General features: G+C 38.7%; 1 protein-coding gene across 1 annotated transcript in view; it reads left to right on the top strand.

Moving 5' to 3' along the window:
• epg5 (ectopic P-granules autophagy protein 5 homolog (C. elegans)) overlaps positions 1-6,960 on the top strand; it is a 70,198-nt gene extending 63,238 nt beyond the window's left edge. Inside the window, exons 41-44 of the mRNA XM_042331897.1 lie at positions 868-1,087; positions 2,935-3,150; positions 4,315-4,464; positions 6,511-6,960. Of these exons, the coding sequence (XP_042187831.1) occupies positions 868-1,087; positions 2,935-3,150; positions 4,315-4,464; positions 6,511-6,751 (827 nt within the window). The 3' untranslated portion in view covers positions 6,752-6,960. The remainder of the gene's footprint in view (positions 1-867; positions 1,088-2,934; positions 3,151-4,314; positions 4,465-6,510) is intronic.
• The last annotated feature ends 5,857 nt before the right edge of the window (positions 6,961-12,817 follow it).

The raw sequence follows: 12,817 nt of genomic DNA, 5'->3' as shown, positions 1-12,817 counted from the left end.
TGTATGTTTGAGGAATTATTGTTCTGCATACACTATAACACTATAAACACTTTCTACTTAAGTAGAGGTAAGAGTGTTTTTTTATGTCAGATGTGCAAAACCTTTATATGCAAATTTCAAACTCACAGTATATCAATGCCAGTGACATTCTTCTCATAAGTGAAAGCGCAAAGAGTCAAGAAACATTCTCCAAGAAATTTCTCACAGAACTCATTAAGTGCAATATCCTCACAAATGAACAAATGCTAAGACTGGCCTACCCATTAGCGCTTTAGCTTGCAGGATTAACAGAAGATTCTTTGCACCCAATGACTCTCCCAAGTCCTAACAATGAGCCAAGCTCTAAGTTCTGCGGACCTGCCTGGTTTAGAAACCTGACTATCAAGGATTGACTCGATTCTGACATTTCATTGCCATGAATGGCACCTTGGAGCCAATTCAGTTTACCTCCCAAATAGGAATGTGGGAAGTATGTGATGGAGCATTGCCATCTTCCTTGCCCACAATTCAGACATACATACAGCCTTACCCATTGAACAGTGGTTCCACAAGAGGGAGATGTGGGACTTGAACAGCAGCTGCTTACCTCTCTCATACTAATCAAGGTGGGTTCCGAGCCCTGGATATATGAACATGTAGGGCCGGACAAATTTGCAGGGTTATGGGAAGAGAGCGGGGAGTGGAACTAAATTGGACAGCTCTTTCAAACAGCTGGCACGATGGGCCAAATGGCATCCTTCTGTGCTGTATAATTCTATGGTTCTATGTATATTTGTACAAATGATGATCCGTAACAAACAATTGTTGCTGATTTGTTTGTACTTCATTTATGATGGTTTTAGTAATCCAGTTCTTGTTGTTGTATAGGAGCCTGTCATGATCAATATTTTGGATGGGGACCTATTTTAGTGTCCCTTTTAGTACCCGAACTGACTGCAGAGGAATTTCTGAAAGAGTGCTTGGACCTGGGAAGTTATTTGACCCTCTACGTGTACATCCTTCAACATTTGAATATGGAGCAGACCCTGTCCAATGAAATGAAGATGTTGGTTCTAATTAACAAATGGGTAGAAGAAGTCTTTCCGAGGTAATATAAATTAAGAGGAGCTTGGGAGAATGTTTGCAAATTTTAAGTGTAGATGCTGTTCTCCAAATGTTCCTGTCTCAATCAGTTAATTAAATTCAACAATGCAACACACATTTTAGTGTATAATATCTATTAAAATAATATAAACTTTAAAATAAAATATTTAAAAGCTTCAGCTTTTTTCTTTTCGCTTAACTTATTCTTTGTCGTTTTTATTAACTTTTTTTTCATTTTCTGCCTGTGTACTAAGTAGAAAAGAGTTTCTGACATTCTTAACATAAAAACCTCTCACTTTTGTTTTCTTCTTATTACACACATGGGAATACCATTTTTTTAAAATTCACTTTGAATTAATTGGTTGAAAATACTGCCCTGCTAAGAACCAAAGAAATGCTGAAAAGTTGAAGATTAATTAAACATGATAGCATTCTATGCATTTACAAATAATCCTTGCATTTGATGTAGTGCCTCTCACATCAAGAGGACGTCTCAAAGTAAAATGTAGTTTGGACTGGTCAATCAAGTGCAGTTGAATTGGTCTATCTTTTATAATAATCATAATAATAATAATACTTGCATTTGATATAGTGCTTTTCAAGCCTTCTAGACGACTCAAAGCGTTTCACAAATATGCTGCAAAGTGAATTGACCGTATATTTGTGGGCGAACGCGGCAGCCAATTGCGCACAGCAGTGTCCCACAAACAGTCGTAGATTGAAAATGACCAATTTATTATTGTTTTGTTTTGGAGGGATTATTATTAGGCTCTGTGTGGAGTAAGGAAACTTGCCCAAGGTTTCGCCCTGACTGGAATTGAAAACCCAGGTGTCTCGCTTGCAAGGCAAGTGCTCTAACCCCTGAGCTACAGGACTCCACATTTTTACTTGAATGTCAGAACAATCCACAAGTAAATTTGCCCAAATCCAAAAAGAACATCAGAATTAATAGACTGGTCTTCATCACCTTTAAGGGTTAAATAATTGTATTGTTTTAAAGAAGAGAGCACACTGTCTGTGACAGTCAGGTTTGCTTCAATCTACTGAACTGTCAACTCCAGAGAAACAGATTCCCTTTTTCAAGGGCCAGAAGGGACCCCATTTCTGGGATCTAAAATTATCACATTTTAGGATTAAAACCTATTGCCTTCAAATTGAATATTGTGCAAAAATGTTTTTAAAATAATCTTAAAAATTTTACTTTAGATAAATTTTAGAAAGCCAATTTCTAAATACCCAAAGGAAGTGCAATCAATATGATTCTGAATTAAGATTTAATTCTGTTTCCAAAATTCACATGACCTTTATAATTACAGGTTACCAGCCTGGCTTAGTTGGTAGCATTCTTACCTTTGAGTCAAAAGGTTATGGGTTGAAACCTTGTGTCGAGGTCTTTTGAGTTCAATCTTGGCTGACACTCCAATGCAGCATTTGAGAGCACTGCATTGTTTTAGATGTGCTGCCCTTCAAATGAAAAATTAAGTGTTAAGTCCTGTCAGCCTGTTCAGATGGATGTTAAGGAATTCATAACACTATTTGAAAAAAGAAGGGACTTTCTCCTGGTGTCTGGCCAACAATCTCCCAAAATTGGACATCCATTTCCTGTGGACATTGCTGTTTGCAGATTGGCTGTTGTGTTTACTTAACAAATACACAGTTGCTACACTTAACAGTAATTACTGTGAATCGCTTTGATACGTTTCAGTGTATTTATATTAAATACGAAGATTATTATCATTAATTAACATATGCGTTTTCAAACCAGAATATATTGCTATTAAGCTGGCAAACAAATCACATCTTTTTCATTTCTGCTGAACATTAATGTTGCTTCTAATTTATTTGCAACAGTTGCACAAGCGATGAAGCTAAATTGTTCCTGTGGTGGCACAAAGTACTGCAATTAACATTGACCCAGCTTGAGCAGAGTGATGTCGTGGTATTGGAATTTTTGACGAGCATACTAAATACGCTGCAAATGAGACAAAGCCTCCTGGCCGAGGAAAGGCAGTCTTCTGGAATTCTGGGAGCAATTGGTCTTGGAAAGAAGTCTCCGTTCTCAAATAGGTGGGATATTTTGTCTGAATTCAAGAATAATTGAATGTTTTGCGGTGTGAATTTGATGTCCTTGCATCAGCAACCATTTTATATATTTAAGAAACCTCATCAAACATCTTTGAAATGGAATACACTCCTGCATAGAAGCAGACTTCTTTGTTCATGTCCAAAAAAATTACTATTATACATTTAAAGTATTTAAGTCATGTAGACCAAGAAACATTTCTTGTGATTCCTTAACTTTGTGATAATCAAGATGCAGATAATGCAATGAATTCAGGAACTTTTAAAAAGTATAACTTTCTACTTGTATTTTTATGTTCCTTGGATAAATGCACCACCTTCATTTTAACAAAGTCCTTTAGAAACAGACTTCACCTGAAATGAGTTATAATGAAATGTGCCCTAATTATTGGATGAAATGGCATGTGCAGAAAAGGAAAGTGGAGGATTAATAATCTCAATAGGATTAATGTTTTATCTGTGTCCTAAAACCTGTAACCAATCTAATTAGATCAATCCAATTTAACACAATTATTGCTAAAGTGTGAAATGTTCTCTAACAATCCCATTTCTAATGCTCAGCAAACTGAATAGAGAAAAGCCCCTAACAATATTTCCTCCCCAAATATTGGTATAATTTAGCAACCATTTGCTTCTGTTCTGACGAAGGGTCATGGACCCGAAACGTTGATTCACTTTCCTTTCCCCACAGATGCTGTCTGACCTGCTGAGTGTTCCCAGCGACTTCTGTTTTTGTTTCAGATTTCCATCATTTGCAGTATTTTGCATTTTGTTTTTGCTTATGCATATAATCTGTTTTTGTTGAATGTTTGTATTGGTTTCCTCAGTGAGTGTTTACAATTTGGTTGATTCTTATCCAAACTCATAGAATTGATATTCTATCTATGAAATATTTCAGAAAGTTACTCTTCATTTATCTCTCTTTTTGTCGACCTGGCTTAGTTGGTAGCACTCTCACCATTGAGTGAGAAGGTTATGTGTTCAACAACGACTTGCATTTATATAGTGTTTCTCACACAGAGTAGTGTCTCAGAGTGCTTCACATTAGGACTTTGAACTCTTATTGTAAAATATCCTTTGTATTCAGCCCCTGACTTATTTACAAAGGTTATTGTACAGGTTTCTAATTGCGCTGCATTATGTTCACAGGTTTCGGGTGGTGGCACGGAGCATGTCAGCATTCCTCCTGGTTCAAATTCCTGCAGAGAACTGCGTTCGACTGAAGCCTAGCACAGATTTACAGCCATCTCCCAAAGCACAACAGGTATCACAGAATTGCTCTTGTGTTAATATGAAAACAGACATTTACAATTAGATACTGAGGCATGGATACTTAAGGTTAATCAACCATTTCAGTATCTCAACTCATATAAGAAAATTTCTAGCTGTTCCTTAAGAAGTCAGATCCCCAGGAGAGTTTCTGTTGATCTGCAATTCGTTCTAATATTAGATCATTCATACAATATATAAAACATGCTCTAATATGTCAGTCCCTTCTCTAGCAAAGGTAACTTTTTTTTCCCTCAAAAAGTATCTGTCATAAGATTATAAAATTATTGGTGAATATATTCAAGTGCATGTTCGATGTCTCCATTTGTCTCCAGGGTCCCTTCTTTCAACCCGTTGCTTCCCTCCCACCATCCCACCCCAAAACATAACTTACAAGTGGACACTATATTTCCTGAGTAGTCTATCAGCATCCCCTAAAAATACTACAGCATCGGTATTGTACAATTTGTTACTGTATTGTCAGCCTAGCCTAGTCGGCAGCATTGGTGTCTCCTGGCCAGAAAGTTGCGAGTTCAGCCACACATCAGAACTCACAGTCTATGCTGTCGCTTGAGCGTACTATTGGGGGAGCACTGTATTGTTGGAGAGATGTCATCCCTAGGCTGAGACTTTTAACCAAGGCTTCATTTGTCTGTTCACATGGCTGTTAAAACTTTGAGATGTTTCAGTGTTATACATGCTATAGCAAATGCCACAATGAATATTTTATTTTAACTTCACATTGCTACCAGTAGTGGTAGGAATGATGAGAACTCTCAGAAGTTTTCCAGATTTGTAAGAATCGAGGATTAAATTCCTGCAATAAATAATAATTTGCCCTGTCAGAAAATTTGTTTTAAGCACATATACAAAGGTACAAAACTATATATAATTTATTACTTTCAGTTCTCATCCAAATACATACATTCTGTAAGCACATGCTTTTCTACTGTTCTATGGACAGTTAACTTATTTTATTCTATGATAGGGTGAATTTTCTAGTCTTCTGGAAGAATAATGTAACAACAAGAACTTGCATTTATATAGCGCCCTTCACGCTGGATAGCATCCCTGAGCGCTTGACAGTGGCGAAGTCTGACCCCGAGCCAGGGGGAGGAGGGGGGGAGTGACTGTAAGCACCATCAAAAAGGAAAGTCTTTAGGCAGGATTTGAAAGTGGGGATGGAGGGGGCAAGGCGGAGGGATTGGGGGAGAAAGTTCCAGAGCCTCGGAGTATAGTGACTGAAAGCACGGCCGCTGATGGTGGGGCAAAGGGCAAGGTACAAGCAGGAGGCCGGACCCGGCTGAACGGAAGCAGCAGGTGGTGGAGTGGGGTGTGAGCAAGTCAGAAATGTAAGGAGGTGCAAGGACATGAAGGATTTGAAAACGAGAGAGAGGATCTTGAAGTTGATCCATTCAGAAATTTGCAGCCTGTCAAGGACTGGTGTAATGGGGGTCCAGAGTTTTGTGTACGTTAGTATCTGGGCTGCGGAGTTGTGAATTTAATTATATTTTATGTATGGTGGGACTGGGGGGCTCGGGGAGAGGAGGGCATTTGAAAAGACCAGCCAGGAAGTGACAAATGCGTGAACGAGGGTTTCAGCTGCTGTGGGTGTGAAGTACGGACGATGGCGGGCAATATAAATCTCCAATGACAGCATTCACCACAGACATCCAAATGTTACAAATATGAAACTTACATTTGGATAGCGCTTCACACTCAGGCTAGTGTCCCAGAGTGTGTGACAGTGGTACAGCACGACAACAAACCGGGGGGAGAGGGAGGTGATCGTAGACGTGGTTGAAGAGGAAGGTATTCAAGCACGACCTGAAGGTGGGGAAGGAAAGGGCAAAACAACTGGATTGAGGGAGAGTGAATCCTGAGTCATATGTATAAATTCTATTCCTCTGAGTGGTTTACTAGATTTCAGAGTCAATGATTCTACCATTGAGATCTGTTTTTAGGATTGTATTATACTCTTATGACACTAATTGTTTGTAACTAATGTTAAAGTTATCAATGTCGATATAATTTAACTTTAAAAATATCAACCAAGTATTCAATATAATTTTATAGTATTCTGTGCTTAACAAAATGCAATATGAAGCATCTTCAATATTTTTATTTTATTTTAGGCATTAACATACTTGAATCAATGTCATCAAGCAAACAGTATGCCAGCTATCAAGAAGAGATTTTACAAGCTACAGTTTTCATCAAAGACACAAGCTACTGCCTTTGTGACACCAACAGATTATTAGCTGTTCTTATCAACCGTCTTTACCCTGAGGCACATTATCTAGACATCATCCGATAGAATTTGCTTTGAACAAACATATTTCAATCGAAAAACTATAATATTTTCACTAATACAAGAAGACCTGTTACACATCTCCCAATTAAAGTATTTTAATAGGTTAACATCATTAAAACCTTTGCTAAATGTACCTCTGTACATTTGAACCAGTCATCAGACCATTCAGGAGACCTGTAGCACAGTGGTTAGAGCACTCGCTTTGCAAGCGAGAGACCTGAGTTCAATTCCAGGCAGAGGGCGAAACCTTGGGCAAGTTTCTTTACTCCACACAGAGCCTAATAATAATCCCTCCAAAACCCAAAACAATAATAAATTGGTCATTTTCAATCTACGACTGTTTGTGGGACATTGCTGTGTGCAATTGGCTGCCGTGTTTGCCCATAAATATACAGTCAATTCACATTACAGTGTGTTCTGTGAAGCGCTTTGGGACGTCCTCCCGACGTGAAAAGCGCTATATCAAATGCAAGGATTATTATTATAATTATCCCATTTAGTGCTGGTAGTAGTTTAGTAGTAGAAACCACTGTTTCAGGTTGAAAGCTATTTCTAAACTACTCTAGAAAAAAAGAACTGGTGGAAAAGGTCATTGTTTTTTGACTTAAAAGCTTGCTATTGGCAAACAATTCTGTAATTTTGTACAATAATGTATAACATGTAAATGTCAATATCAGTTCAAAAATGTGTAATAAAATAATTTGTTGATTAAACAGGGCAATCTAATTCATGGGGCTGCATGAAATGTAAGAAAAATCATCAATTACAACCACTATATTCAGTTTATTTGATTTTTCAAATTATTTACCAAGCACGTTTTACAAAACAGCAACGATTATTTTTTAAAAAAACACAGCAATTCAACAAACGAACTGTACAAAAAATATCCTAGCTGTTAGCTCCTATTAATTTTACTTTAGCTTGTGACCTTTTTTCCAGTAGCACCCATTGTTGATTCCTTCTCAAGGGCTTTAGCTCTAACGTTATGAGGCACTCAAGCCATCGCTATACCATTTTTGCCAGGGTACAGGACATAGGAACGGGCACAGGTCATCCTCTACAATTAAGTCTATGACAACTTTTATTTATTTCCATTTCCCTGCCTTTTTCCTGTATTTTATTTTGCAAGTGGGAATGGGTCTAATTGGTAGCTCTTTCAAAGAGCCAACACAGGCACGAAGGGCCGATTGGCCTCCTTCTGTGCTGTATGATTCTATGATATGATTCTATGTTCATTATTTACAAACTGTCCTCATCTTTCTTTTGAAAAGCTCAGTTGATTATGTAACCAAAGGCTTCCTGAGGTAGTCCATTCCACATAGAGATTTTTGTTTCTATTTGCCTTAACTAATTGTATTCGGTGCCCTTACCTCAGTTAAAGTTGAAGAGAATGCCATAGTTAAACTCTTAGTTATTTGTGGATCAGTACTTAATGATAAAAGTTTTTTCATTCCTTAATCTAGGGCTCCATTCCAAGTAGTTGATATGGAGTGGACATAATAGGATGACATCCTTTTCAGCAAACAATGTTGAAGGCCAAAAAAGAACTGTTATAAGTACCATCCCTTTAAATGTACCAACATTTTTAAAAAATGTTTACTAGTATCATATACATTGGAATGTGCATGATAAAATAGACTCAGTCGGTGTTCTACTGAACAAAACAAATGTTGATACCAAACCATAAATAGAAGCATTGTGTTTCAGCATTAAAAGTTCATAGCAGTGGCATCTACAGTTGTACAGTTTTGGTAAATGAGAAACTTGTCATGGTGAATGATGTTTACCAACACGTAAGCAAGACTTCAAAACGCATCCTTTAGGTACTCAACAAGTAAGAAAGTCTGAGCAACTCTTAAGCTCTAATGTTCTTCTTCAGACATCTCAGCGACACTTATTAAAACAGGATTTGGATGTAGTTCCATCCCCAGCTAAGATTGACGTCAAAGTCATAAAACAATAGAAAGTTACAACACAGAAGAAACCCCTTCGGCCCATTGTGCATTTACCAACTCTTTGAAAGAGTAATCTATTCAATCCCATTTACCCCTGCAAATTTCTCTTTTTTAGATATATATCATTCCCTCTTTAAAGTTAATGTGGATTCAGCAATATCAAGAAAATATTTCTGTGGTTTTAAGTCATGACATGTTTTTGAAATGTGTTCGATTTCTAATTGGTGTTAGTTAAATGGTAACGGTATTCCCCATGTATTTATAATCCGAGACACAGAAGAATCTTGGGAGCCACTGATGGTGATGCGCTTTCTGTGTGCTTGATAGCTGCGCACAAAGATGGAAGGGATTCATTAAAATCAGCGGAAAGAATTTTAGACATTTTCCAAATGTGAAGTAAATCTGTTTTTCTTGAAACAACTAACTTCTTTCACACAAAAAATTACAAAACAGGTATTGTGGTGAAATGTTGTTAAGATGGAAGGATTTTACACGATAACTTGTGTAGCTATTTGTAGTCACTTAATATATTTAAGCTTTTTGACAGTGATGAATGTGTACCAGAAAAGTGTATCAAAGGAAATTCTAATAATACTTGAAACGTGCAATATTGTGCATCCAATCTGTGGCTTGTGCTGTAAAATACTGAATTGCATATTTGCTTTTGAAATTGTGATGTGCCATAAGCTCTGTATTGTTCAGATCCAGTTTGTCAAGAACATATGTTTGAGCAATGTTTTCCTCCTAAGAGTTTCATTCTGTAATTGTGGATAAAATGGATTGTTTTTTTCCCCCCTTGTATCCTTAAATCTGAACAATTATTGCTGTTGATTTACAGTAAGAAGACAAATTAAAGTTCTTCCAAATAAAATAGTTTTCTCCTTGATCTGTTAGTGATTCACATTTTACATCTTTGCATAATTAGTTAACATTCAGCCCTGACACCATTCCACTCCTCCTCATCATTGGTGACCAAACGTTTAGCAACTGCCCCCAAATTCCAACACACCCTCCCTCTGGCATTCCATCTAACCCTCTCTATCTGTCTTTAAAAGCCGCCTCTAAACCTACCTTTTTGACCATGCCTGTTCCGTCCTTCTACCTCCCATATCCCTACTTGTTGTCCAGCACCATTTCTGTAGGAACGTAAAAATTGCTGGAAGAAAAAATACCGTGGTCCATCTAGTCTGTCTTGCACCATCCTGACAGTCACATGCTACAGAAATGGAGATGTTGGTAGCAATGAATTCTGTATGGATTAGTCTACCAACACAGTGGAAACCTTTCGAAACCAAAGCCAATTCTGGCCTGTAGTATAAATGTCAGCCTGGCTCAATTGAAAGCACTCTTGCTGCTGAGTCGGAATGTTATGGGTTCAATCCCCACATCAGGAATTTCAATTCAGTCAAGACTGACATTGCAATTCAGTGCTTCACAGGATAGACTGTAAAATGAATTGACTATTTTGTGGGCAAACATGGCAGCCAGTATCTTTAACATCCACCTCAACAAACAGTTGCATGAGAATGTAAAAACATGGAATGAAAAGAGGCCATCAAGTCTGCTCCTTCCATAAACCAAGTACAAATGGGCTCAATTTAATCTCCTAAATGGGAAGCAGCAAAGGCTGAACACATGTAGTGGGAAGGAAGAAATATCAGAGGAAGAGCCATGTGGATCAATCTGATGTCCTGTAATAGTAATAATAATCCTTGCATTTGATATAGCACTTTTCACGTCGGGAGGACGTCCCAAAGCGCTTCACAGAACACACTGTAAAGTGAATTGACTGTATATTTGTGGGCGAACGCGGCAGCCAATTGCACACAGCAATGTCCCACAAACAGTCGTAGATTGAAAATGACCAATTTATTATTGTTTTGTTTTGGAGGGATTATTATTAGGTATGTGGAGTAAGGAAACTTGCCCAAGGTTTCACCCTGCCTGGGATTGAACTCAGGTCACTGAGCTACAGGACTCCACAATTTTTAGGATGGAGCTGAACACGACCAGAAATTGCCCTGAAAACAAAAGAGCCCCAAAATGTACAGCATAGAAAAGGACTGTTCAACCCATCGTGTCTGCGCTATCAACGATCTAGATGAGGACATTGAAGTTAATATATCTGAATTCGCAGATGACACAAAACTAGAAGGAAGTGTCAACACAGAGGACAACATTAAAAAATGCAGCAAGACATAGATAGGTTAGGTGATTGGGCAGGTAGGTGGCAGATGAAGTATAATGTAGGGAAGTGCAAAGTCATCCACCTAGGTAGCAAAAACAGTAGAGGGGTTATTTTTTAGAAGGGGAGAGATTGGAATGTGTTAGTGTCCAGAGGGACTTGGGTGTTCTTGTACACCAATCACAGAAAGTTAGTCTGCAGGTGCAGCAGCAATTAGGAAGGCGAACGGTATGTTAGCATTCATTATGAAAGGATTAGAGTATAAGAGCAACTGCTGCAACTGTATAGGGCCCTGGTGAGACCACACCTGGAATACTGTGTGCAGTTTTGGTCTCCTTATTTAAGGAAGGACGTACTTGCTTCGGAGGGGGTGCAGCGTAGATTTACTAGGTTAGTACCAGGGATGAAGGGGATGAGTTACGAGGATAGGCTGACCAATTTGGGCCTATATTCTCTAGAATATAGAAGAATTGGAGGGGATCTTATAGAAACCTATAAGATCATCAAAGGGCATGATAGAGTAGATAGTGGGAGATTGTTTCCCCTGGTTGGAGAAACTAAAACCAGGGGTCACAACCTTAAAATCAGAGGCCAGCCCTTTCGCACTGAGTTGAGGAAGAACTTCTTCACTCAAAGGGTGGTGAATGTATGGAACTCACTACCCCAAAGGGCTGTTGACGCTCAGTCCTTGAACATATTCAAGACTGAGATAGATAGATTTCTTATTGCAAAAGGGATTAAGGGATATGGGGATAAGGCAGGGTCAGGTTATTAGCTGGAGTTAGATTAGAAGATCAGCCATGATTGAATGGCGGGGCAGGTTCGAAGGGCCGAATGGCCTACTCCTGCTCCTACATGATATGTTATGTTATGATAGAGCCTTTCAATCCCATTTACCCACCTTTTCCCACAAACGCCTGCAAATTATACCTTTTTAGGATATCTACCTAATTACCTCTTGACAACTAATATGATCCTGCCTTGACCACACGTGGCAGGGCTTTGCTCATTCTAACAACTGTCTGTTTAAATAAAAGGTCCTAATCTCCTCCTTTGCTCCTTTGAACTCTTATAGTGTAGGCTGTCACTCCAATGAAGTGCCGGGGATGTCGGGCATTGATGGAAGTACTCTCTTTCGGATGAGACTTTAAACTGAGAAAAAGACCAGAACTCAGCTGCACAGCTGTTCCTGAACCTTCTATTGTAAGTAAACAGCACTGGTATTATTTGTTTCTGGGTGACTTGCTCTACAGGTCAATGGCTCCAGGTATGGAATTAATGTAATCTAAAACTGTGAGCTATTTCATTGGATATCCTTTATTCTCCTCAATTCTCTCACAGATAGATTGGATGCAGTGAAGGCTATGCTTTGGTTACTCTTTGGAAGCAGGGACATGATGGGTTCAAATAGTTGGACGTTTTCTCGTCCCCTCCGCTCCACGACTGGCAGCCGAGCTTTCAGCCACTGTGCCCCGAATCTCTTGAACTATTTGCCTCAATTCCTCTGTCTTACCTTTCTCTGCCTGTCTTCAATTCATACCTTAAGACTTTCTTTTCGACCGTGCATTTGGCCATTTTCCCTCTCTTTCCAGCTCGGCATCAAGCCACATCGCTGTTGAGTGCCACAAGACGCTACCCCCATGTGAAGGGCGCCATATAATGCAAGTTATTGTTGTTCAGAAGAGCAGTCCTTCACCCTGACTGAACAGAACACAGTTCTAAAGCAATCTTTTTCCTGCAGGGCGAGTTAGGTGTTATTGAGTTTGATGATGTAGAAAGCAGCCTTTTTTATGCCAGCGCTTTGTACAAAAAACATTAAAACTGAATCATGTAGAGCTGGAGGTTTTACAACCCATCCGTACAATATTTTAATGAGCCTTGTATACAGTGAAGGTTTGGTGCTATTAAGGTTTAAGGTGACTGACAATA

The sequence above is a fragment of the Callorhinchus milii genome, unplaced genomic scaffold (assembly GCF_018977255.1).
Source record: "Callorhinchus milii isolate IMCB2004 unplaced genomic scaffold, IMCB_Cmil_1.0 Scaffold1, whole genome shotgun sequence".
Classification (NCBI taxonomy): Eukaryota; Metazoa; Chordata; class Chondrichthyes; order Chimaeriformes; family Callorhinchidae; genus Callorhinchus; species Callorhinchus milii.
The sequence above is the reverse complement of the archived record's forward strand: the minus strand, read 5'-3'. Positions and strand labels throughout refer to the sequence as shown.